The sequence below is a fragment of the Phoenix dactylifera genome, chromosome 14, assembly GCF_051530095.1.
Source record: "Phoenix dactylifera cultivar Ajwa chromosome 14, Ajwa_hap1_PhDact_Kaust_v1.1, whole genome shotgun sequence".
NCBI lineage: Eukaryota > Viridiplantae > Streptophyta > Magnoliopsida > Arecales > Arecaceae > Phoenix > Phoenix dactylifera.
Window position 1 is genome coordinate 18,100,873 of NC_143203.1, and position 25,453 is coordinate 18,126,325.

Sequence of the window (25,453 nt, forward strand, 5' to 3'; positions counted from 1 at the left end):
TCTAAGCAAGAGATGAGAGTTCAATTTTGCAAGGTATCGACCCTGGTTTCGACTATTGATCAAAAACAGCCCCAATTTTGCAAGCTTGACTTGATCTAGGTCAGACACCCCATTTTGCAAGCTTGACTCGATCTAGATCGCGCAGGTCGGGCACCGGTTGAAATCTCCTTTGTAGCATGGGTAGTCTTAAATCTCTCCGGGAAAAAGAAGAAGAAGAAGAAGAAGAAGAAGAAGAAGAAGAAGACAGATTACTAAAAGGGTTACCACCATTCATAAGCAGTTGCCCCGAAGAGAATCTCATGATCTCATCTCCAAGACGGCAGCGCACCAAATGACTGATCGAATTTATTGAATGATTGAATCAAACTCAGATAAATCGTGATGTTTACTGCACTTTCAGCAAAGAACTTGCAGTAACTTTTCTTATTTCTTATTACATACAAGAAATCTTGATGGACAACTTCCTAACTACAAAACAGGAAGCGGTCAGCTCCAACTGTAACAATACACTCTGACTTCTTACCTTGTCATATCCATTCTCTTGGATTAATGCATGCATCTAGAAGTTTCCATTCTTCACTTCCTTCTTCTGGTTGCTGCAGAGTAACACATTCAATCAGGTTCCCAACATTGGAAGAAAATAGTTAAAATGAAAGGTCGGTAGAATAATCAAAATGAAAGGTTGATAGAAGTTTACATGATCATATTCCCAACGAGCTGTTAGTGGGAGAGAAACAAGAATACTCTCGATCCGGCCTCCTGTCTTTAGTCCAAATGTTGTTCCACGATCGTAGACCTTCATGATTAAGTAAATATTCAGTCAAAGCAAAATCTCAAAAAAAAAGAAGAGAATCTAAATTTCTTAAACTTTTAAGCTTACCAGATTGAATTCCACGTAGCGCCCCCTTCGTAATTGTTGCCATGCCTTGTGTTGTTCTGTAAAAGCCATGTCCTTTCTCCATCCTATGTTTGGTATATATGCTGGAACAACAGATTTTGTGCACTCTGGAAAGAGTAAGCAAATGCGTGATGAGCAAAACAACTGTTCTTTTTTTTTTTTTTTGCCTTGAAATTACATGAATGTAAGATTATCACCATGCCTTTAAATTACACGATCTAGAAAGCTAAGTATTTCATTGCAGAGCTCCTTAGCACAATGATGCCTCGAGTTTGTTCTGCACAATTCCTTTGATTTCGTATTCAAGCTCGATAACAGAGGTTTTTAAGCATATTCTAGTTTTGCATTTGAGCTGTTCTTGTTTTCAGTAAATAAAAGCCCTGGCTGAGTGCAACCTGTCCAAACCAAACTTGCAGCTGGGACAAAGACAATCTTAATTAAAAAGAACACCAGGCATACCCTGGACACGAGGCCTATTTTATATTAAAGTTTGCCGAATATCTGATATTTTAAGAAAGAATACCTTAATTATGTCTTCAGTGCATTTAAACACAAGGCACATCATCATCTATCCTAGGAATTACCAGTAGAGAAGGCAAGAAGCATCTCTTGATCATAGTCATTAAGGTCATCAAAAAATATTCCACCAAGCCCACGCCGCTCACCACGGTGCTGCAGAGAGCATCAAACAACAATTAGAAGAAAGACTTCCTTTACAACATGTTCAATCAATCTGTCTTTTTATTTTCTTTTTTTATTTTTTCAATTTCTCCCTTTAAAATAAGAGTCCTGAAAAGTGTTTTAGCTTGTCATACATCTCCCCACTTAAGAGGAAGATCGTAACCCGCCAGCTGTTATGATCCTCATAAGCTGACTATAAATTTTTCCAAGAAGCAGACAGCCAAGAAATAAAATCACAATATTTGCACAATTTAAGGCAGTTTTTAAACCTTGGGCGACCTTAACCTAGGATATCATTGGAATAATTATTCTTCAACAAAAACAATCCACCAACTTCATAATATGATAGCTAACAGAATAATTGTATAATGTGATGTTATGCAACATCAAATCTTATGATAAATAAACTCATTGAAACCATTGCTATCTGTTTAAAAAAAAGAAATAACCATTACCATCAATTGGTCAAAAATGCACTTTGCACCATTTCCAGAAAGCTTTTAAGATAGAAATTCGAGGAAGAAGAAGATAAAAGCAGCTATTAGTATATCAATTATTAATTTTATTTTATCAATCAACATAGAGAACCTGGACTATAGTTCATACAGTCTGCCCAGCAAGAAGTCTTATTTCTTTGGGAACCTCAAAGTTGCTCCATTTCATTATATTCCATCTATATCCCAATTCCATGCGTTTAATATCTGTTTGGTGTCACAGACATAAGAGATGTCATTTATAGTCTGCCTATTTCAATATGGAAAGTTAAGAAATCATCGTGTAACAATTGAGAAATTACAATTTATGCTAATTTATATTTTATTCAGCCATTGCTTTACTAAAAATGAATAATTTCCTTTCAGAGAAAGAAGACAAAAATGGCACCCATTAATTACACATAAAGTTTAATACAAGGAAAGCACGAGATATCATTAAGAACATTGATTTTATCAATCAAACAAGTTGGATTTGAAAAGTAGAACAAGCATATTTCTGAATGAAAAATTGACAGGATGAACATACCTTGATAAAGAAGTAATCATCACACCACTTTTTGAACCTAGGATAGAAACTTGGATCAAATTTATCACATGCTTGTTTTTGAATCTACAAGGAGAAAAAAACAATATAATGTCAAACTTTCTTGATCATAAATCGAGATCATCAAGCTTATATAATTCAATGGTATTCGTCATCATTTTCTAAGAAAAGGTCAAAAATCTTGGATCGGACAAAGGAGGGAGGGGGAAGATGAGAAGGATGAGGACATTGGAAAACCACTTCCAGGGAGATTATAACACAAATTAGCTCAAGCATGTAACATAACTTTGTTACAAGTCCCGAACGCAAGAAAGATGGGAGAATAATAACCTCTACATAATTAGCTCATAAAGTACTAATATAAAGGAAAGGAAACTGGAGATCTGGAGGCAAGCCTTTTGCATGTCCAACACAATCTTGCAAACATAGAAAAATCTTTAACTTCATTTGATGATAATAATCCATAAAATATGACTCATCTATGATCAATTTGACTCACAAATTATGGAAATTTAACACCAGTGATATGCCTAGGTTCAAAATTGCTTTCAAGATTGAAATTTATGAGCAACTTGAATTCCAGAAATCATATATAAACATGGGCTAATTAGGGTTAAGAGATGAAAGGAGGGACAATCAATTGAATCAAATAAGTTAATCAAGAGTGGTCCCTCCTTTTCTCTTGCTCAACAGATTTTAGAAATCACAATTACCAGAAACTACAGACTGATGAGAAAGGAATAGGAAACCAAGCTAATCTGCAAACTCCATTTAATTAACCAGTTAAAAGAGGAGCAAAACTAAACCTAAACTCAATTATCTTCCAAAATTTTACAGAACATACATGTTAAATAGGTCAAATGAAAAGGAGGCAAACATATAATATAGCCTATTTTTCTCTTCTAAAATCGGAACCTCATAGAAAAGTATCATATAAAGTTCAAGAGAACTTTAAATTGCCTGCTTTCATACACATACCATATGAAAAAGCTTTACATCTTCCTCAAAGATATAGGCAGGAGTCAAATCAGTGCCACGCCAAACCACCATTGCCTAGGTGCACCGGGAGCATCTGCTGCCACATGTCACAATTTATGAACCGTCTAGAACATAATAATTTTAAATCACTGTGGCAGAAAACTTATATCAATTTGAATTTAGTGGATTGAAGCTGGTCAATTCTGTTGTCTTTTGCGCTACTTTTTGCATATCTTGAGCTTGTACTTTACCACATGCATGTTGTTTTGCAGTTTCCTCACAGCTTCCTGTCTTCTTAATTGCACATTTGTTGTCTATAGGAACGGTTGCATGTTACAGTGTAACTTGATCTTGCATTGGTATGATGGATTTCGCAGATCATCTTTTTTAGTCTCTTTTCAGAAAAAACAGCAAAAAGGTAGGAAACAGAGAAGAGACACATCAGTAAGTTGGCGACCTGGTTTAGTTGAAATGTCTATAAATATTTAGACCAGAAAGGTTTGTATTTTTCGGACATCAAAATTTCTTAATGAAGTAAAGCAGCATAATCCATTTCAATGACAGATTGTAGGCCTTGAATAAAGAGAGAAATTGAAGCCATGGCCGGTTGCATTATGAACAAAAGCCCTGTTGTTTCAATTTTGTGGGGTTGGGCGTAATTTATAGGTTCAATGGGACAACTTTTTGTTGGCCATGTCTCTTTCAAAATCAATTTCCATAAAAATCCAACTAACATGGACTAACCGACACAATCTCATAGATAATACTTTTCCACTCACATCGCATACTTGTTATATTTAAAAAAAAGTAAAGAAAAAAAAAGAAGTCAATGAAATGCCTGCCAAAACATTGTTTCAAAAGAAGAATAAAAAAATGCAACTGGTCAAGAAATTGCAAAATATATGGTTACAATAGAAAAGATATATTTCAAATGTTTACCTTTAGGCGCATCAGTCTCAAAGTACCGATAGTTGAAATGCAAAGTCGGGGCAAATGGATTCTTTGGATGTAAGACCTACAAAAAGAATAAAGCAGCTATAGTGAGTTAGCGACAACTATGGAAAAATATCCATTGCATTATCGACTTACATACTGCAAAGACCAAAGGTGCAAGTGCTTTTGTGCAAAAAGGATATCTAGCTGAATGCATAAATTATGACCATAAAACCAGTAAAGTATTTGTCTGCATGTATATTATATTATATGCCTTGAGAATTTTAATTATTTTGAAAAGGAGTGGAAATCTTAGACAGAAAAGCAAAAAGAAATTTCAATACAAGCAGAACAAAAGTCTGGTGCTTCTGACACATTCCTTAAATCTCTTTTCCAATTAAAAGCACTACTTCAACACATAAAATAAATTTATTATCTAAAAGGTAGACATGTTAAAATTATTGGTCTAATATTAATTTACCATATCCTGATTAGAAAAAGAGCAAAGCTGAGAAGATCTGGAATTATGTCATCACATGTCAGTACGCAATTTTTAATCAGATTACAACAAGGGTTGGAAAGTCAATCATGGTTTTACTTTCTGTTTGGCCAAATGAGTTTTATTTTGGATGCTTTAAATGATTTTGGCAGTTCCACTCTAGTTTCAATCAAAAAATTTGGTTCAAAAATAAAACTTAAATTATGAAAAATCCAAAAAAATAAAGAAAATAGACTAGAAATCCTTTTATTCTATTAATTGTTCGAGATACCTCAGCATTTTCTTCATTGACTTCATGCTAAGACAGTCAAAAAAAATGTTACTTTAGAAGTAATAGGTTAAAATCAACTTTATGCTATTTGATAATGCAATACTTCAGATCATTCTTTGATGAGAATCCAAGAAATGAAAGTCAAAATGATTGATATTTGACACTAGAATAGCTGAATCATGACAATTAGTTACTTCTCTGAATTTCTTAAGAACTAAACATCATGTTGCTTCCAAATCTTCTCAGAAGGGGAAAAATTCAGACTTTAATTTTGACAACATGCTTCCTGAAATTTAAAGAAAAGAGAAAATAACCCAAACAATCACAAATTGCCAACATATGCTATATTTTACCCATAAATTGATTTTACTAAATCTCCAACCTACCACAGTTTTAGATTGATTCAGACTGAAATTGTTAAGTTTTGTTTCTAGATTTCTGGCTGAAACATAAAACCATGTCACAGATGTTAATGAAAAAACTTAAAACACAACAATTTATTCTTATTAGAGACAGTTTTATGGATCTAAGGAACATATGAGATGAAGATATGATTCGACACTAAAACAAAAGACGAAAAGCAAGGACAGATGGGGGGGGTGCAGGAGGGAGGTGCGCGGGCTGTGACTGAGGTGACTTCCTCATGCAAAGGATTCAACTGCTTATTAAGGCCGAGACAGGGCCAAGCTCAATTCCATTGTTACGGGGTGCCATGCTATGCACTTTCTTTGCTTCATCTTTCTCTGTCACCATGGATTCCCTTTTGTCTTTATTTGAAGTAAATTAGATTATATAACTATTCACATTGAACTGATCCCGCACTATAACCTTATGAGTCTTTCAGTCGCTCTGACTTTTCATGTCGAGATGAAAATAGAGGGGGATTACCGTTTTTGGAAAAATATATACACCAGGTTCTTGCCCCCTAGCACTAACCATCTATCTGTAGGTGAGTGGGCCCCTCTCCATGCGAATCCGCATGACCATGTCACCTACGGAGCACACTTGAACCTCAATTTTGGCAACCTCATGAATAAAAAAGTAAATACTCTCTAGTTTTTCAGTTTTGGATGTCACATCCCATCCTTCTTATGTAGGTTTGCTTCCGCAGGCACTAAACAGAAGAAAATCTATAGCTCATATTTGGCTTCCTTCCATATATTTGTTCTAGATTTTGAAACTTGAAATTGCTTTAGTGTTGCAACTCTTGCCTCCCTACAACCATGCTCTAGCACCAAACCTTCCAGCTCAATCCCTCATATTCTAGATAAAAAAAGCCCAATCAATCAACTCTCTCTCCAACTCTTCCACTTCTCTCTCTATCTCTCTTTGTGTGTATGCATGTGTGCGTATGCTTCTCCTTGACTTAGGCCGTCTTCCAAAAGATGGCTTACGACCATTGTTAAACATTACCTATCTATCTTTTTGAGATAAATAATAATAATTCCATGAGTAAGTGATAGCAAAATTGCACCTTGTATACTTTTTTTTCCCTTATTTCTTTTCACTTTCAAAAGGTGAATATCTCTATAGCAAATAAAGATCATTGTTCTCTATTGCAATTTATTATATCCAAAGAGTACTTGTACAAAGCTTGGATTATTTGGATTTAAGATTGATGTGCAATATACAAAAGTTGAGAATTTAGAATTTGTGAGAAGTAGAAGTATGTGTGAACTATGCTAGATAGAATCAAAAATAAAGAGTCCAATAAATGAATATACTGATCTTAGGATCTAGGAAACAGAACTGGGAGAAATTAGAAATTATAGTTGATGCTTTCACAATATTTTATGATTAATTCCTTGGATAAAAGATTGAATGTATTTATATTTTGAGGCTTCTATAACTATGCCTCTTTGTGGATATATCCTGTTTGCTCATTCTTTGAGTCCACTGACCTTTACAGCCCTAACAATGCTCTCCCATGATGATTTGGAGAAAACGACCTCATACAATAAATTCAAATTTATTTACAAGCATCTCATGATTGATATTTTTTATCCATTGATTATATTTTGAATTTAATCGTTTTGTAACTTTACGTATTAAGAGAGGTATATATTGTTGTTAAATTCAATCAGAAGTACATAAAGCTATTTGAAAACACATTACTTTATGTCAATTATTTTACAAAATATAAATGATTATTGCAAAGTGATTCACAAGGCTCATCTAAGCCATTGTAGGCCAACCTGGCCACTTCAAGTGATTCTAGACAAGCGTCGAGAGATTTGCTTTATCCAGGACTCAATTAAGTACCAAAATTTTGAGAAGCCATAACTTTTAATCTAGGAAGAATTTGACAACACATCACGTGATGTAGGGATCAAGATATAGCTTTTGAAAAAAAATAAAATATTTTATTATTGTTCTAATTTGTATTCTCTTTTAATTAGGAGAGGAATCCAATCCAATTTAGATTGGGCCTCATTATCATAAAAAGAGGAAAGTTTCATCCTTGTCTAACTAGGAGAGGAATTCAACTCAACTAAAGAGAGTGCACATCTATAGAATAGTAGAGAAATTGTACCTTCTCCTCTTTTTAGCTAAAAGAAGAATTCAACTCGGACAAGGACCGCACTAGTGTAAATAAAAGGCATATGTCATGATTTGGAGAAAGAGAATAGAAGAAAGAGAATAGGGGTACAAGCAAAAAGCATAAACTCTACTTTCCACCCACCAAAACCCCATAGAGGGGGTGAAAGCAGAGAGCACAGATTCTACTTTCCATCCATAATTTGTTGATCTTCACAAATTAACGAAAATAAAGAGCCTAGAGCCTCACTCTCTAAAATTCTTATTTTTTACTATTTTATTAAAGAGCTTTGAGTGGAGCACGTTGAAGGAATTTCTTTCTTTCATGATCAGATCAAGTTGGTATTAAAGGCTGATCCTGAGCCCTAGTATATAGTCCAGACACATGAGCAATATAAGCAAATAGGACAATAGCTTTTGGGTACATAAAAGACAAAGGGGAGGATGGCTTCTACCTTGATGGATAATGACAAAGTATTACCTCATTCAATTAAGGAGAAAATTGTATCTCATAGAGCTTGTGGCTCAACTGATGCCTTCAACTTCAATACATGCAACTCCTGTCACAAATTCTCCAACATTTGGGGGTAAGTTTATTCTATCAAAGCTGAAAGAGGCGGATACTTCATAGTAGAGGATGAACTCAAACTAGCAAACTAAAATGTTGAGTTTTAATTTAAAAGGAGTTAAATTTCCTAAATGGAAGGAGCTCTAATCTAGGAGGATTATCTTACTCATCTGGACTAATCTGGCTACTTTGGATGAGTCAAGACAAGCTTCAAGAGATCCGCTACATCCAAGACTCAATCAAGTACTAAAATTTCAAGATGCCATAACTTCTAATTTGGAAAGAATTTGGCGACACAATAGGGATGAAGTTGATGTAGGAATGAAGATCTAACTTCTGCCAACTTTGAGAATCTTTAAAATAGGAGGAAAGTTTCATCCTATAAACTTGGACTAGACTTCACTAACACAAAAGGAGGGAAGTTTCATTCTCTTCTAACTAGGAGAGGATCCAACATAAATAAAGAGATGCAACTCTATAGAATAGTAGAAAACTTGTACTTTCTACTCCTTTAGCTAGAAGAAGAATTCGATTCAACTAATGGTGATCTCCCTAGTATAAATAGAGGGTATACGCCATGATTTTGGAAAAGGAGAATAGAAGAACTGGAATGGGGGGAGTGAAAGCAAAGAGATTCTACATTCCGCCCATGACATGTACCATAATTCGTGGATAACGAAAATTTGATGAATGACAGTAGAACCTTACCTTTTCTAGAATTCTTATTATTTATAACTTTATTTTAGAGATTCAGATAGACTTCCCCTTCACTATGATCGGATCACAAAGTCAAGGGAATATCTAGATTTATGTTCAGAATTATTCATTAAATAATAATGATGACACCTTGTCCAAAATTCCTAGATCCACCCCTGATGAAAAGCCTTCTTGATTGCAACAGACAGCCACCGCCACGTTAACATTTTCATCGCTTTAACAATCATTATATATGAAAGGAATCTCCTTAATGTCAAATGTTCCAATCCCCAAAACAATGTAGGCATTACCATTTTCTTAAAAAATTTCCTCGAGCCTCACAATCTTTGTCTCATAACAAATTCAAAATGGCAAAGATAAGAACAACAGATTTCTGTTAGCTATCAAAATTCATAGCAATCGGATTAATAACACCACATGACTCAAAATTGATAGCTAACAGAAATTTGCCATGTTAATAACACCACATGACCAAGTGAGTACTGGTCCACCTATCCAGTATGTGAGTGAGGAAGTTTCTCCCATGGACGTAATACAATCTAACAATTAAACTTATTAGTGTCTCTTCAAGTAAAATAATTTCATCCATGAACAAGGAATTCTTGGGATAAAAAATAGACACTATCCATCTAGTATCAATGCACAAATAATAAAATATTAAAATAAATATAATAACATAACATGTGAGATGTATCAAGAAAAATGACAAGAGCTTAAGATAATGAGAGTGTAGAAGCAAGAATCTGCAAGGAAATGATGCTAAATGAAAGGAAACAGGTTTCCTATAAGCTGTGTTTTCTTTCATACTTTGATAGTCGCCACATATGACTAGAAGAAGAACAGATTAATCCCAACTGGAAAGAGATAAATGAAAAAAAATGATTGCAGAGGTATTATATGCTAAAGTGCAATATCTAATTATCAGTTAAGAGAGTGAAATCAACTTAATATTTCTTTAGTAGAATGGGCAAGTGTTCGGCAAAATGGTACAATAGATAAGAAATAAGAATCAAATAAAACATCAGAAGATTTTCATTAGACTGGATTTTAAGTCACGTGTACAAAACAAGAATGAGCATTGGTGCTCTGAAGATAATTTAAAAAATAAAGAAATAAGACCTATCAATTTTAATGACTTATATCACAGATCACCGGAAATTTAGATTTTTCATTTTTTTCACTGAATTGTGATAGGTCCCACTCAGAGAAGAAGGAAGTGAAGAATGGAAGAGAAGAAGAGATTTTCTTTATTTACAACCCATGCAAAACAGCCAACAGCTCTCTTCGGGCGAGAGCAGCCCAATGCAAATAAAATAAGGGAAATACAACTACTTTTCTTCACACCCCAAACCCAAGGCTTTCCCACCATTTAAATACTTCCTCCCGTTGAGCATCCCGGGCCATCACTTGTCACTCCCTGCCATCACGCTTCCACGTCCCACGTCCCACGTCCCACGAGAGCCCCGGGCCTCTTCAACGCTTCCACGTCCCACATCCCACGAGAGACCCGGCCATGCATTTCCTTCGGCGTGTTCCGCTTCCTCCGTCCTCGCAACAGAACCACCGGTGGAGCGAGTCTTCCTCTCGCTCCCAGCTCTCTCACAGTCGACTTGGCTCCTCGTTCCATTGGTTCGCGCGCGTGGGGCGAAGTCCAGACCCATCAGGTAACGGGGGTTTGGTTTCTGAACCCGTTGTGACCTGGTGGGTTTAGTTATGAGCTCATCATCCCTCCCTCCATCAATTGAAACCTTGTCCTCAAGGTTTGTCTCAGGGTATTGTTCCTTCAAATGACCATAATCCTCCCAGGTTGCATCCTCTTCAGGAAGCGAACGCCATTGTACAAGGATTTCTTCTGTTAGCCTTCCTCCTTTGTTGACCTAGCCGTAGTCTTTAACAAGTCCAGGCTCCAACACCAAGTTTCCATCCTCGCGTATTGGTGGTGGAGCGGTACAGGAAGCTTGCCCCTCTCCTAGTTTCCTCTTGAGGAGTAATACATGGAACACTAGGTGGACCTTGGCTGTTTTCAGTAACTGCAGCCGGTACGCCATTGATCCTACTCGTTCAATGACATGATAAGGTCCGAAATACTTCTGGGCGAGTTTCTGATGGGCTCGTCGAAAGACCGTCTGTTGTCGGTAGGGAGGGAATTTGAGAAACACCCATTCCCCTTCTTCGTAGGTCACTTCCCTCCGTTTTTTGTCGGCCTGCTGTTTCATCGATTCTGTGCCTTCTTCAAGTTGCATTTTAGCTCCCTTATCAACTAATCACGGCCGAACAAGTTCCTATCGACCTCATCAATGGCTAACACTCCGTCCATATACCAAATAATGGAAGGCGGAGCTCTCCCATATAAAGCTTGAAACGGCATCATCGCGGCAGTGGAATGGAAAGTGGTATTGTACCAGTATTCCGCCCAAGTCAAATTGTGCTCCCACGTCTTTGGGAACTGACTGCACATGCATCTAAGATACTGCTCCACGCACCTGTTAACCACCTCAGTCTGCCCATCGAACTGTGGGTGATAAGCCGAGCTCATGTTGAGGGTAGTCCCTTGCAGTTTGAAGAACTCTCGCCAAAATGCGCTTACAAACATAGGGTCCCGATCACTAACAATTGACCTTGGCATCCCATGTAAGCGAGCCACTTGAGTTATAAAAAGCTCAGCTACTCCCTTAGCCATATACAGATGAGATAGAGGCAAGAAATGGGCGTATTTTGTCGATCGATCGACGATGACTAGTATCATATTTTTACCTCTGGATCGTGGTAACCCTTCAATGAAGTCCAAGGATATATCTTCCCAGACTTGCGTAGGTGTCGGAAGGGGTTGTAGTAGCCCAGCCAGAGCCTGTGCTTCATACTTTTATTGCTGACAGACCATGCATTCCGCCACAAATCATCGGATATCCTTCTTCATTGCTTCCCAGTAGAAGGCTTGAGAGATCCGCTTATAAGTTCGTAAAACTTCGGAATGCCCTCCGATCTTGGTGTTATGGAATTCCTCCATCAGTTTGTTGCACGGGGGGGATCCCAGGGGAATCAAGACCCGACCCTTGTAGTACAGGACTCCTTCTTTGAGCTGGTAGTCCTTCGTGTGATCTAGTGCGGTGTCGAGTTGCTGTAACTTGCCTTGTAAATACGAGTTCTCTCGGTTGGCCACTCGTATCTCCCCCCAGATATCGAAGAGCGGCCGACTGATGGCTTGAAGCAAGGCGATTTCGGGTTGGCATGACAAGGCGTCCGTGGCTGTGTTATCCCTCTCAGGTTTGTAGACGATCTCATATTCATATCCCAGTAGTTTGGCCACCTACTTTGGCTGCTCTGGCGTGCTCACCCGTTGCTCCAAGAAGTGTCGTAGGCTCTTTTGATCGGTGCAGATTTGAAATTTCCTTCCCAACACATAGGGTCGCCACAGTCGCACTGCTTCCATAATCGCCACATCTCCTTCACATAGGTGGACCATCCTTTCTTCGTTAAATCCAGTGCCTTGCTCATGTATGCAATGGGTCTCCCATTCTGTGATAGCACTGCCCCGATCCCCTTATCGGAAGCATCCACTTCAATAACAAACGTCCCCGAAAAGTTAGGCATCGCGAGCACTGGGGTCGTCATCATAGCTTGTTTGAGGCGAAGGAAAGCTTCCTCATCCTGAGGACTCCACTGAAAGTGCCCTTTTCTCAACAAGTTTGTCAGGGGTGCAACGATGATCCCTTAGTCCCTGACGAATTTCCTGTAATACCCTGTCAACCCAAGGAACCCTCGAAGCTCTGTCACATTCGTCGGTCGTGGCCATCCCTGCATGGCTTGGATCTTGGTGGCGTCAACTTGCACCCCCTTGGCCGAAACAATGTGGCCAAGGTACTCGACTTGTTGTTGCCCGAACGAACACTTGGTTGGTTTCAAATAGAACCGATGTTCAGTAAGGATTTGTAAGGTTGTGTCAAGATGAGATAGGTGCAGCTCCCACGTAGCACTATATACTACGATATCATCGAAGAATACTAGAATGAATTTTCTCAGATATCTTCTGAAGATGGAGTTCATGGCAGCCTGGAATGTGGACAAGGCATTGCACAGCCCGAAGGGCATTACCAAGTATTCGAAGTGCCCGTGGTGGGTTCGGAAAGCAGTCTTAGGGATGTCTTCCTGGTGAACCCTGATTTGGTGGTAGCCTGCCCGGAGATCCAGTTTGGAGAAGTACCGCGCCCCGTAGAGTTCATCGAGCATGTCGTCCACTGTCGGTATGGGAAACCTATCCTTGATGGTGGAGGCATTGAGCACACGGTAGTCGGTGCAGAACCTCCAGGTCCCATCTTTCTTCTTCACGAGCAACACCGGGGAAAAAAATGGGCTCTGACTTTCCCTGATGATCCCCGTTTCGAGCATCTCAGCCACCTGACGTTCGATCTCGTTCTTCTGGTAATAAGCATACCGATATGAACGAACATTGACCGCTGACGTTCTTCTTGGAAGGGTATCCGATGGACGAAAGGTCGCTCCGGTGGTAAACCTCGAGGCTCCTCGAAGAGTGGCGAGTACTCAGCCAGTAACTGCCGCAGGTCAGGAGGTTGCTTCTCTGCCTCAGCCGAGAGTGGTTGTTGTCCTCCTTCCTGGACAAAGATGGCGAATAACTGGGTTCTCCCTTTGATTTCTCGGTGCACCCCTTGTGGATCAAGGGCATGTACCGGTCGTGAAGGTCGTCCTGAAATCTCACATTCTTGGCCATTCCACTGGAACCTCATTGTCAGATGCTTCCAGTCGCAGAGCACAGGGCCCAGCATTTCCAGCCATTGGATACCTAGGACGGCATCCAATCCTACCAATGGCAGCCTGTAGAAGGTTACCAAGAAACGCTTCCCTTGCAGCTCTATGTTGACTGAGCGAAACCTCTCCTGGCACTGGAGAGTTTCTCCATTGGCAACACGGATTCTGAACTCCTCTATGGTGTCTACCGGCAGTTGGAGCATCTTGGCAATTTGGTTGCTCAAGAAATTGTGGGTCGATCCGCTGTCGATGAGGACCATCAGCGGTTGTCCCCGGATATGGACCCTGACGCGCATGGTCTTTGGCACGTTCCACCCTGATAGGGCGTGTAATGATATCATCGGAGGCGTGCCTTCTTCGGTCCTGTCTTCTACGTATTGCCCAGGATCCCTGCCAGTCGGTGCTTCTAGTTCTTCCTCACAGTCTGCTTCAATCAAATGGACCTGTGGAGTTTTACACCGGTGCCCTGGAGTGAAACGTTCGTTGCATTTGAAGCAGAGCCCGCACTCCCGACGCTGCTACATCTCTTCCCAAGTGATTTGCCGGACTGGTGTTGGCGCAGGAAGTCGCAGCACAGAGGTAGACGAGGATGGAAAAGTGCTGGTTCCAGGAATCGACGTGGTTGGAGCCTTGGTGCTCCCTGTGATGCGAAACCCGATGTGTCGTGGGGTATTTTGCTTCTGCTCCAGCCGCTCCTCCAGCATGCGAGCAATGGTAATGGCTTCCCACAGCAACTGGGGTTGCCTCATTCGTACCTCTTTGGCTATCTCCTCCTTGAGTCCTCCGACGAAGGTTTCGGTCAGCGCCTCCTGCGGCCAGCCACGAACTCTGTTGGCCAATTTCTCGAATTCTTGTTAATACTCCCTTACCGTTCCCTTCTGTTGAATGCATGACAACTTCTCGTTGAAGTTGACGTTTTCATTGGGCCCGAACCGCGCCAACAGCTCCTCAAAGAGCTGCCAGGTGATCACCAGCCCTTCATCCCGATAAGCTTGACGCAGCCATTGCCACCAGTAGTTTGCCTCCCCGTCCAAGTAGAACGAAGCGGTGGAAACCCGACGGTTGGCCGGAATTCCTTGGCTGTCGAAATATTGTTCCGCCCGGTCAAGCAAGACGATCGGATCATCCCCCGTGAACCTTGGAAAATCCATCCTTGGATGATGCGGGTAACCGACGGTGTCTTCCAGTCGCCCATGGCCTCCCCCCGGTGGCGATGAAGGAAACGAGGCCTGTGGCTCCAGCGATGGTCGCGATAGGACAGATATTTGTAGGTCGCGGATGGCCTCCAGGATTTCGATGAAGCGTCCTTCCGCTCAGAGTTCCATGCCGCGTAGCTCCTCCTGTACAACGCCTATCTCGGCTTCTAGGCAATCGATCCTCTCTTTATTTGACATCCTCCAGGCTCTGATGCCACTGATAGGTCCCACTCAGAGAAGAAGGAAGTGAAGAATGGAAGAGAAGAAGAGATTTTCTTTATTTACAACCCATGCAAAATAGCCAACAGCTCTCTTCGGGCGAGAGCAGCCCAATGCAAATAAAATAAGGAAAATACAACTACTTTTCTTCACACCCCAAACCCAAGGCTTTCCGCCCATTTAAATACTTCCTCCCGTTGAGCATCCCGGGCCATCACTTGTCACTCCCTGCCATCACGCTTCCACGTCCCACGTCCCACAAGAGCCCCAGGCCTCTTCAGCGCTTCCACATCCCACATCCCACGAGAGACCCGGCCATGCATTTCTTTCGGCGTGTTCCGCTTCCTCCATCCTCGCAACAGAACCACCGGTGGAGCGAGTCTTCCTCTCGCTCCCAGCTCTCTCACAATCGACTTGGCTCCTCGTTCCATTGGTTCGCGCGCATGGGGCGAAGTCCAGACCCATCAGGTAACAGGGGTTTGGTTTCCGAACCCGTTGTGACCTGGTGGGTTTAGTTATGAGCTCATCAAATTGTATAACAAAAAAGGTCCAAATCCCAAAAACCTGAACCAAAATCCCTTTCCATACTTTAAACAGCTTCAAAATCAAAAATTTAGTACCCCGGAATTTATATTATAACAAGAAATGTCCTTTTAAGTGTTAAAACATACTTTTAGAACACTCTCACTAGAAAAAGAGATAAATTTATGGATTTCCGAGCACATACCGAAATAATTCCAGCAGCAAAGAATGGGACAGGCCTAGCCTTCACCGAGGAATCCCCACCACCAGCACCGGGCTCCCCTTTGGCAGCTCTATATGCCTCCGGGGGCATGACACCATACACCACCGACACATTAACCCCAGCCTTCTCCCAAACCCCACCATCCTGCAGCACCCGGCTGATGCCCCCGCCCCCTCCCGGCCTCGACCACACGTCCTCCTTGAACCTCCCCCCGCCGTCGGCCGCCTCGATGGCGGCGCAAACCTCGTCCTGTGCCTCCCGGATCATCCTCTCAAAGCGGGCCCGGACAGAGGGCGGGGCGGCGGAGGCGGAGGCGGAGGAGGAGGAGGAGGAGGAGGGATCATCGTCGGCTCGGAGGAAAGTCTCCGGCCGCTCGTTCTCCGGGGTCTCCTTCTCGATGGCGACGGCGGCGCAGACGGAGAGGCCCCGGGCGAGCCGCGGATGGGGCGGCGCGCAGAGCGAGCCGGAACGGCGAGTAATTAGAGTTTGGAAGGGGAGAAGAGGTCGGGGTTTTAGGGTTTGAGGGGCCGAGGAGGGAGTGAAGAGAAGTGGGGCGGAGGCGGCGGCCGGCATCGCCGGTGGGAAGAGAGAGAGATAGAGGAGCGGAGATTGGGAAACAGGGGTGACGTTACAACAGGTTCCGGTCACCGGCCGCGGCCTCTAGTTTTGGACCGGGGGCGATCGGCAGGCAGGTGACTGGACCGTTGAGCCGGGAATCCGGGATTGCTTATTCCGGCGAAGGGGACGGATGTGCAAGCCACGATCCGGGTGCGATTAGTGCTCCTTGTCCTGCTAGAATGTTATCCAAATATTTTATCCATCTCGAAATAAATAGGATAATTTTAATTAAAGTTAAATAAAAATAATTTTGAATAATAGTTCTAAAAATTAAAAATTGTTTGGTTTTAATTTGGATTTCAGTTTTGATAATTTTTTTATTCGAATCCAATCCAAAACTAAATCCGATATCGAACTGAAAACCAAATATACCTCTTAATTAATACCCAATATTTTTAATATTTGGTGTAGCAGATGAAAAAATTAATAAAATCTTTTTTGATATTAATAAAATTATAGACTTTGAATAAATGGTGCAAATTATATTATAAATTATCTTATTAATTGAGCTTATTTTTTTGTATTTTTTTCTTCTTTTGACATAATATGTTCGTGGATTGGTGAAGGCAAAATGGAGAGTTAGATTGTTCACCAAAATTCTCTTGTATTGAAAATTTATCATTATATTTTCTTTGATGTAATTGGATTTCTTTTTAACTTGAATTATTATATTTGATAGATGGTTGTATTATTATTTTTAAGTTATTATGTTTGTTTGATAGTCATGTTATTATTTTTAGATATATTTATTAGTTGAAATGGTATGAATTATATTATGAAAATTATGGATGATGTGTTTAATCAGTTATTTATTTTGCATATAATAGGATAGCAATGGTACTCCATTCTTTTGGTATGTGTAATAATAAACAGGTCTTGGAGAGCAAAAAAACCCTCTATCCCAAAAATTTTGTGAGCCATTAGTTGCCTGTGGGACCGGTGTCATCAAATAATCATTCCACATTAAATTAATTCCATGCATTGAATGCATAGGATTGTAGGTCATTCATTGCATCATAATTAATTAATATAGAAAATAAACTATAATGAAGAACAATCTATACCTATATGTGTCATTGTTTTGTGGAATCACAACTATTCAATTAAACATCTCTCCTCAAATTATTTATATAAATAGTATGTGTTGTGTTCCAACCTTTTAAAACCATAACATTAGGCTCGGATGTCTAGTTTATGCTTGTACATGATAGAAATAAACAACTTGGCTCCAAAGCAATAGAGAGCTATCATTTATTATGTAATACAAAGTATATATGGCTTTCGTAATTGTTAACCCTACATTGATATTAAGTTGTCCACTAATTAGTATAATTTGATTGAATTTAAAGACTCCCGAAAAAGCCAGAGAATTTCCAGCTGCAAATAAGTGATATGATTGGTCTTTCTTGATGTATAACGCATACACATGACAATCCCATTGTAACTAGCAATAACACTTCTTTCTCCATGCGAGCAATAGGTAGAGAGATCCATTGATTTAGCATATTTTTAAAAAAATATTCATTGGTTGTCTAATGATGACAATAAAGAGATGAGATCACCGAGATGCCTTCCCATAATTACTTCAAGTATTGTTACATCAAAATTATATATATCACAATTTTCATTTGCTCTCATTGTATATGAAAATTCTATAGAAAAAAAGAAAATAACTAATCATTTGTTTTCCATTAACAAATTTGTCTAAAACCTAACATATGCCCATCTATTGTATTCTAAGCATCATTATAACTTTGCAACATCTTATATTTAGATAATTATCGTGGATTTAATATTTTTGCAAAACAAGAACTTTTGATAATAAATTAAAGTCTTATTTTAATTTCAACTAACTTGGTACCACTAAGCACTTGCTTGGACAGTATCATCCTTTGCCACTTAGATAATGGGGCAAGGACTCAATTCCCACTAGAGTTAACCCTCGAGAGGCAGCACGGTTACGGGGTTGAAAGTGGGGATTAGCCCCATCTAATCTCAAAATAAAAAGGAAAAAGACTTGGTTAATATTTGATCAACAAAAATGCTATTTTCTCCCTTTCTTCCGGTATCTTCTCTACCACTCTCCACTACCAAACTTCTTTATCTAAGAGTTGCAACAAATCTATCCATCAAACATTTCTTTCACCTATATCCATTTTCTACACTATATGTGACTATATCATAGCTATATCTCTGATACTCGTACCACTTAAATCAATCATTTAATCCATATGATAGGATGGCAACCATCTACAAGTAGTCCATCTTCTTGGTTTGTGCAGAGTTAAAAAAAACATTGCTATCGAACACTTAGTTAGCTATTGCGATCACATGAATTAGTTGCATGCATTGAACGTATGGCACCATGGACTATCTATCAAGTAGTAGATAATTCACATGAAAAAGAGAGATGAAAAACAAATTAATTTTTTGAATTTAATTGTTTCATGGGACAACATTAGACCTCTTGAATGATTGACAAGGAGTTTTAGCCATTGAAACCATAATATCATTTTCAGATATTTGGATCGTGGTTACACACTATCATGATGGTCAATATAATTGCTTTAGGTCCAAATTATAGTGCTCTAGAGTAATAGAAAAATTATCATTTAAAATATGCAACACAAAAGATCTGGTAGTTAAATACATAAAGAATCCACTAGTTGGCTTAATCTGATTGAATTGAAAGGCGTGTAGAAGGTTGAAGAGTTGCAAGCTGCAAATAAGTGGCATATTTTCTGCATGGTTGGTCGTATTTGTGGCACATTTTGTACGCATGAAAATGCCGTTGTTGTTAGTAACACTACTTCATTTGTCATATGAGCTGGAGGAGGTGAGATGCGGTTATCCAGAATATCTCTTAGTAATGTTCCTTGGCTATCCAATGTTGATAAAGATGAGATTAGCTCACCTGGATGCCTCCCCATCAATACTTCTAGTATTACTACACCAAAACTATATACATCACATTTCTCAGTCACCCTTGTCGTGTATGAAAGTTCTGCAAAAACGAAGAGAAATGATTAGTCTTACCCACTATTATCAATTAAATGAAGTTCCTAGTTTGTAATAGTTTTCTTTTTTTTTATTGACTTGATTGCTTGTTAGTTCTACTTCATAGTTATAAAAATTTGGTAATTGACTGTAACCACAAACTTACATTTTGAAATCTAGGCTCATAATAGATAGTTTTAAAAGGTTCATAGATGAAAACATGTAGCTTTTAATCTCCATAGGTTTATTAAGAAATTGTACGCCGGTCAATATATATTTCTTTCTAAAGGAATGATGAACCAAATAAAAAAAGTCCTACTATAAAATAATGTGGAATATGAAATACAAATGTAAGTGGTGAGCCAAGTTGCTTGAATATGGAGAAATTTGGAGAAATGACTTACCTGGTGCAACATATCCATATGTTCCTGCAACCATGCTCCAATTTGATGAATCAGGTTTAAGAATCCTTGCAGTGCCAAAGTCTGAGAGATAGGCCTTAAAATCAAAATCTAACAAGATATTGTTAGTTGAAATGTCTTGATGTACTATGGAAGGATTACAATCATGATGCATATATGATAAGGCATGGGCCACATCTTTGATGATATCAGCTCTCTTATCCCAACCCAATTCCATAGCTGTATTTTGATTGTGTAGGATGGTAGCTAAACTTCCTCTCTCAATATACTCGTATACAAGAAAATTGCATCGAGTGTTGGAGCAGAACCCGTAAAGTTTTACAATGTTGCAATGTCGAATTTCAATTAATGCTTGGATTTCATTTCGAAAGCTTCTCTCATTAAAAATCCCTTCTTCCATCATGTGAAATTTTTTCACTGCTACCACCTGCTTAGTTGGAAGTTCTACTTTGTAGACACTGCCACATCCTCCCCTTCCAATACAATATTTATCATCAAAATTTTCAGTTGCAGTAATAATGTAACTGTAAGCAACTCTCCCATCAAAATTCAATACTGAAAACAGATCTCCAATAATAACTTCATCATCCTCTTCTTTTGCTGGCCTTTCTTTCTTGCAAAGCATCACAATGAAAATGATGGACATAACCAAAAGAACAAAAGTGCCCAAGAGAGGAATAGCAATGCGTGGTATTATGTGGTGTTTCCTTGAATCATTAGTATTCTCCATGATCGGGCCACAAGGAGGCAAACTTTGCACATCGCCACATAAGCCTCTGTTATCGGCAAACCACATCGCTGGAGCATTTTGAAATAATCTACTTGGAGGAAGAGGGCCCTCCAGATCATTGTACGAGACATCTATGGATGTCAAGCTTATCATGCTTGCTAGAGATGAAGGCATGGCACCAGATAAATTATTGTGGGACAAGTTCAGAGATACTAAGTAAGTCAAGCTTGCTAGTTGTGATGGTATCTCTCCTTCAAGGCAATTATGACTCAAATCAAGTAGATCCTGCAAGCTTTCCATCTCACCAATTTGTGGTGGAATGCTCCCATTGAATCCATTTTCACTCAAATCCAACAGACGCAGCTTGGATAGATTCTCTAGTTGTCCTGATATCGGCCCGCTTAGATGGTTATCAGACAAATCAAGAACTTCTAGGCTGGACAAGTCTCCAGTTTCTGAAGGCATCATTCCAGATAGCCTGTTACCACTCAAATTCAACTGGAATAATGAGCTCATGCCACTGAGCTCCCTTGGTATCTCTCCAACTAGCTGGTTTGAAGAAACATCTAGGACACGCAGTTGCAGCATTTTCCCAAATTCAGGGGGTATTTTTCCAGTGAGCTGATTCCCAGAAACCTGTAGAATTGTCAAATTCTGACAGTATGCCCAGTTTTGTGAAAGCTCTCCATGCAGTTGGTTGTAGCTCATATCCATGTAGATTAGATTTGGATATATCCCCAAGTCTTGGGAGATGTTACCTTTGAGTCGATTTCCTTCAAGGCGAACTCTCAACAAGGTAGAGCAATTTTTCAGAGACCTTGGAAGAGGGCCCTCAAAATGGTTGTTTGCTATAACGAGACGTTGAAGCACGCCTCCTTTGCAAACATCCGGCGGCAAGCTTCCTGCGAACTCGTTGTCAGCTATTTGCAAGGAAGCCAACTTCGTTAGATTTCCGAGCTCATGAGGCAAAGAGCCGGATAATTTATTACCGAATACGCGAAGATGAGTGAGGCTTCTAAAACTGCCAAAAGGCTGAGGAATGGTGCCAGAAATCCTATTTGTATGGAGGTCCAGTGTACTCAGCTTGGTCAGGTTTCCTAAACTTGAGGGGATGGAACCTGTTAGAATATTATCATTGATCATTAAAACAAACAAGTTCACTAGGTTTCCTACTTCACGTGGAATGGAGCCCGAGATCTTGTTAGTATGGAGCTGCAAGTTGGTAAGCTTGGTGAGGTTGCCGAAACTTGGAGGGATGGAACCTATGAGATGATTCTCATGAGCTCCCATTTGTTCGAGTCTGTAAAGCATTCCTAATTCACTGGGAATATGACCAGATAGCTTGTTGTGGTAAAGGTGAAGAGTTCTGAGATCGGTCAAGTTACCAAGGGCTGGAGGGATGAAACCAGTGAGTTTGTTGTTGGCCAAGTGCAGGCTAACCAGGCTCCTGACATTGCCAGTTTCTGGAGGTATGGAACCGGATATCTGGTTTTGGTAGAGATGCAGGATCTTGAGATTTGTAAGGGAGCGGATCTCAGAAGGTATTGTTCCAGTGAAATGATTGAATTGGAGACGAAGGGAGACGAGTTTTGTCCAATTGGCAGAGAAGAACGCAGCTGCGTCACCTGTGAATTCGTTGTGAGAAAGGTCGGCTTCGGAGACATGAGAGAGATTGGTGAGAGAAGGTGGCAGGTTGCCGGAGAGAAGATTGTGAGAGAGATCGAGGGAAGTGAGAGCGGAGAGGGTGCCGATGCCGGGCGGCATGGCACCGAAGAGGTAGTTGCGTCGGAGGTGGAGGCTGGTGAGGGATGCAAAGGAGGAGAGGTTGAGGCCGTCAAGCTTACCTGACAGGCCGGCGCGAGGGAGGCTGATCTCGGTGATGGCTTGGCTTCCATTCAAGCAGCAGGTGATTCCGAGCCAAGTGCATGTGTTGTTGGAGAGAGTCCATGAGCTGAGGGCTTGTGGCCTTTGGAGAGTGGATTTCCAGTGGAGGAGAGCTCTGGTTTGGGACTCAAGTAGTGCTGTGGAGCTCAAAGCAACTGCTATGGATGATGAGTGGAGAAGTGATAGGAGTAACAGAGATAGTATAAGCAGGAGCTGCCAAAGGGAGAGAGGAGCAGTGGAAGGGAGCAGGAGCTGGGAGAATGGCTTGGAATCCATTGAGCTATAACCCAATGGTTTCTTGAACTCGGTAGATTGGTGCTGAGGGGAGGATTGGGGGTCTTCTTAAAAGCAAGCAGGCACCTTGTTTTGCACCTTTTTTTCTGAAAAAATAATAATAATTCCTTGTTTTGGTGTCTTAATCCCCTCCTCCAGTGAATTTGACCCAACATGAATCTCATGAAATTATTTGTAGCTTTTTAATTCAGCTTTTACATAAGCAACTACCCTTTATTCGATCCTTATCAAAGCCATAGGACAAGGAACATGTGCTTGATTCCGTAATTCTCGTAGAATAGATTTCCAATCAAGAGTCAAGCCTAAATTATTCTGCTTTGAATATTAAATTCAAAAATCAGTTCATATTAGTTTGTTTGTTGGTCATTTTCTTTTTTTTTTCAAAAATGTTGTTTGTGTGATGCTAGATTGCGTGAACACCAGCCAAGAATCAATTATGTTCCAAAGTTTTGCTGTGGTTAAAGGCTGGCTGCTCCTCTTGACATGCTTTGTTTCGTGGTCAAGTGCTTTGAAGATTCCCCCTTGATTATTTAGGTGGTTGTGGAAAAGTCGTGCAGCCCATAATCTCCATTAGATTCGAAATTTAGCTCACCAACTCTCCGATTCTTATGTTCGATTAAACTTTTCTAGTGAGCGGAGAAAAAAAGCTTGTAGCAGCTCTGAGCGGAGAAAAAAAGGGCTTGTAGCAGCCGTCGGAGCCACGGGGCTTTTGAATGTCGGGCTTGGGCGAGCCACGAGGATCTTCTTTCAAACAATACGGTGAAGAAAGCCGAGGCTGGTCGCATTCATTTTTATTGGGTGTGACACCGTGTGAGCCGCCGTTAAACAACAAAGTCTATATTTCAAACAATGTGGCCGATTGGTATTTCCCTTAAATGTATTTTTATAGGAAAACTGTTCTATATCTAAAATTTAGCATAGTGTGCTTTTTTTTTTTCGCTTAGGAAAAAGAGGAAGGGGGGAGCTCACCCTCGTGTAGCAGCCCCCACCTCACCAGGAGAATGTTCGATGCGGGCAGAACTGACCGCGTATTGGGCACACCGGCTGTTTTTACTCATACCTTTTCCACCCATGGGCCTGGCTCGGTCAGCCCTCTGGGCTCCGGCACGAACATGTGAGTACGTCACACCCAACACTATCGAGGTTATCAGCGGACTAATAAGCCCTTCCATCTCACGTGTCCGAGCGAGGAGCATTTGGTTTCTACATTTAATCGACGCCTGCGCGTTTCGAACTCGAACCACGCAGGTGGAAGTCATAACCCAGTTCCACGAAGCTACCACCTCAGTGGCCATTTAGCATAGTGTTTTGCTCATGAATCTAGGTTAGAGAGTTTTTGGGTTCTGAGTGTAGGTCAACAGAAAATTATATCCTGCACGCACTATATGCATCACACCAATCACCTCGTTTCTTTTCTGTGGGCTCAATTCACCGTGCACTCGTCTTGGTGATGAGTCCACAAAAACGAGTTAGGAGATTAGTGCAGTGCATGGCCATAGTCCGAAATTTATTTAAATATGATTTAAAAATTTATTTTTTTAAAAAAATAAAATACATTAATTGCTAATTCTTCTCCCAAAAGTCATATTAAAAGTTTATCCCAGTTCAATTTGTCAACTGGATGTGACTGTATGCACAATTTTGAAGAGAAAACTCCAAATTTAAAATGTCATCCTTGTATTTAAATTTTCTAAACGCTGCCTGGGTTATATTGTAATGATCCATCAAATAGACTTTTGTTTTTTCCTCTCTCTTTTTTAATACTCCTAGAGCCATCAAACAATAATTCTACTTGAAACTATCACATGCACCATGGCATCATAGATCAGCCGTAAGTGATGACCGGACATGGAAAGGAAAAGTAAAAAGGATAGTTTTTTAGGGAAAGTGGAGAAAGTGAGACACTTCTTGCAAATTTATTAAAAAGAATTTGTGAAGTGTTGTTGTAAGGTGAAAATATAGAAGAGTTGCAGAAGGTTAATATATAACAGCCTGCAGCAGAGGAGATAGAGATTGCATGAGTGTTATATAATGTCCTCATTGATGTAAATGATATGGCATAGTTTGATTAGAAGGATCAATGTGTCCTCATTATGCACTTTTTTAATAGTATATTTTAGATCTACAATTGATTTTTTTCCCCCTCGTGACTCCTGTAGAATGCTTATATTCAAAAAGTACTACACCAGAAATATAGACTTTCCTGCCATTAACTAGCTAATATAAGGCTATCTAAGAAAAAAGAAGAAAGAAAGAAAAACTTGCTTAGTTGCTTATAGAAGGAAGCATCTAATTGCCAAACCATGTTTGAAGCCTAGCTCCCTTTCTGGCAAGACAATCAGCAACTACATTCTAATACCTAGGTATACACACTGTATTTTCACCATATTGTACTCTTAGAATTGCGAATGTCGATCGTTGCCATCGGGTCTTACAACCACTCTGGGCAAACCTTCTCATAAT

General features: G+C 40.1%; 1 protein-coding gene and 1 pseudogene across 2 annotated transcripts; both read right to left on the reverse strand.

Annotated features, from left to right (window-relative positions):
- Positions 1–200: 200 nt before the first annotated feature.
- LOC103720941 (oxygen-dependent coproporphyrinogen-III oxidase, chloroplastic-like) lies at positions 201–17,142 on the reverse strand (annotated as a pseudogene). The gene is made up of 8 exons (XR_015973136.2): positions 16,028–17,142; positions 4,535–4,610; positions 3,596–3,689; positions 2,600–2,683; positions 1,483–1,570; positions 881–1,005; positions 698–796; positions 201–596 (listed from the first exon to the last, which is right to left on the reverse strand). The product of XR_015973136.2 is annotated as an oxygen-dependent coproporphyrinogen-III oxidase, chloroplastic-like (transcript).
- Positions 17,143–19,239: 2,097 nt separating this feature from the next.
- On the reverse strand, positions 19,240–23,221 carry LOC103720948 (uncharacterized). The gene is made up of 2 exons (XM_008810929.6): positions 20,065–23,221; positions 19,240–19,667 (listed from the first exon to the last, which is right to left on the reverse strand). The coding sequence occupies exons 1-2, from the start codon at positions 22,970–22,972 to the stop codon at positions 19,306–19,308; spliced, it is 3,270 nt and encodes a 1,089-aa protein (XP_008809151.4). The 5' UTR covers positions 22,973–23,221; the 3' UTR covers positions 19,240–19,305.
- Positions 23,222–25,453: the final 2,232 nt, after the last annotated feature.

Excerpts from the sequence above, each read along its gene's own strand:
- LOC103720948 (XM_008810929.6), bottom strand. The coding sequence starts at position 22,972 with ATGGATTCCAAGCCATTCTCCCAGCTCCTGCTCCCTTCCACTGCTCCT. Across the intron at positions 19,668-20,064 it reads ATATGGATATGTTGCACCAG|AACTTTCATACACGACAAGG; the intron begins GTAAGTCATTTC and ends TCGTTTTTGCAG.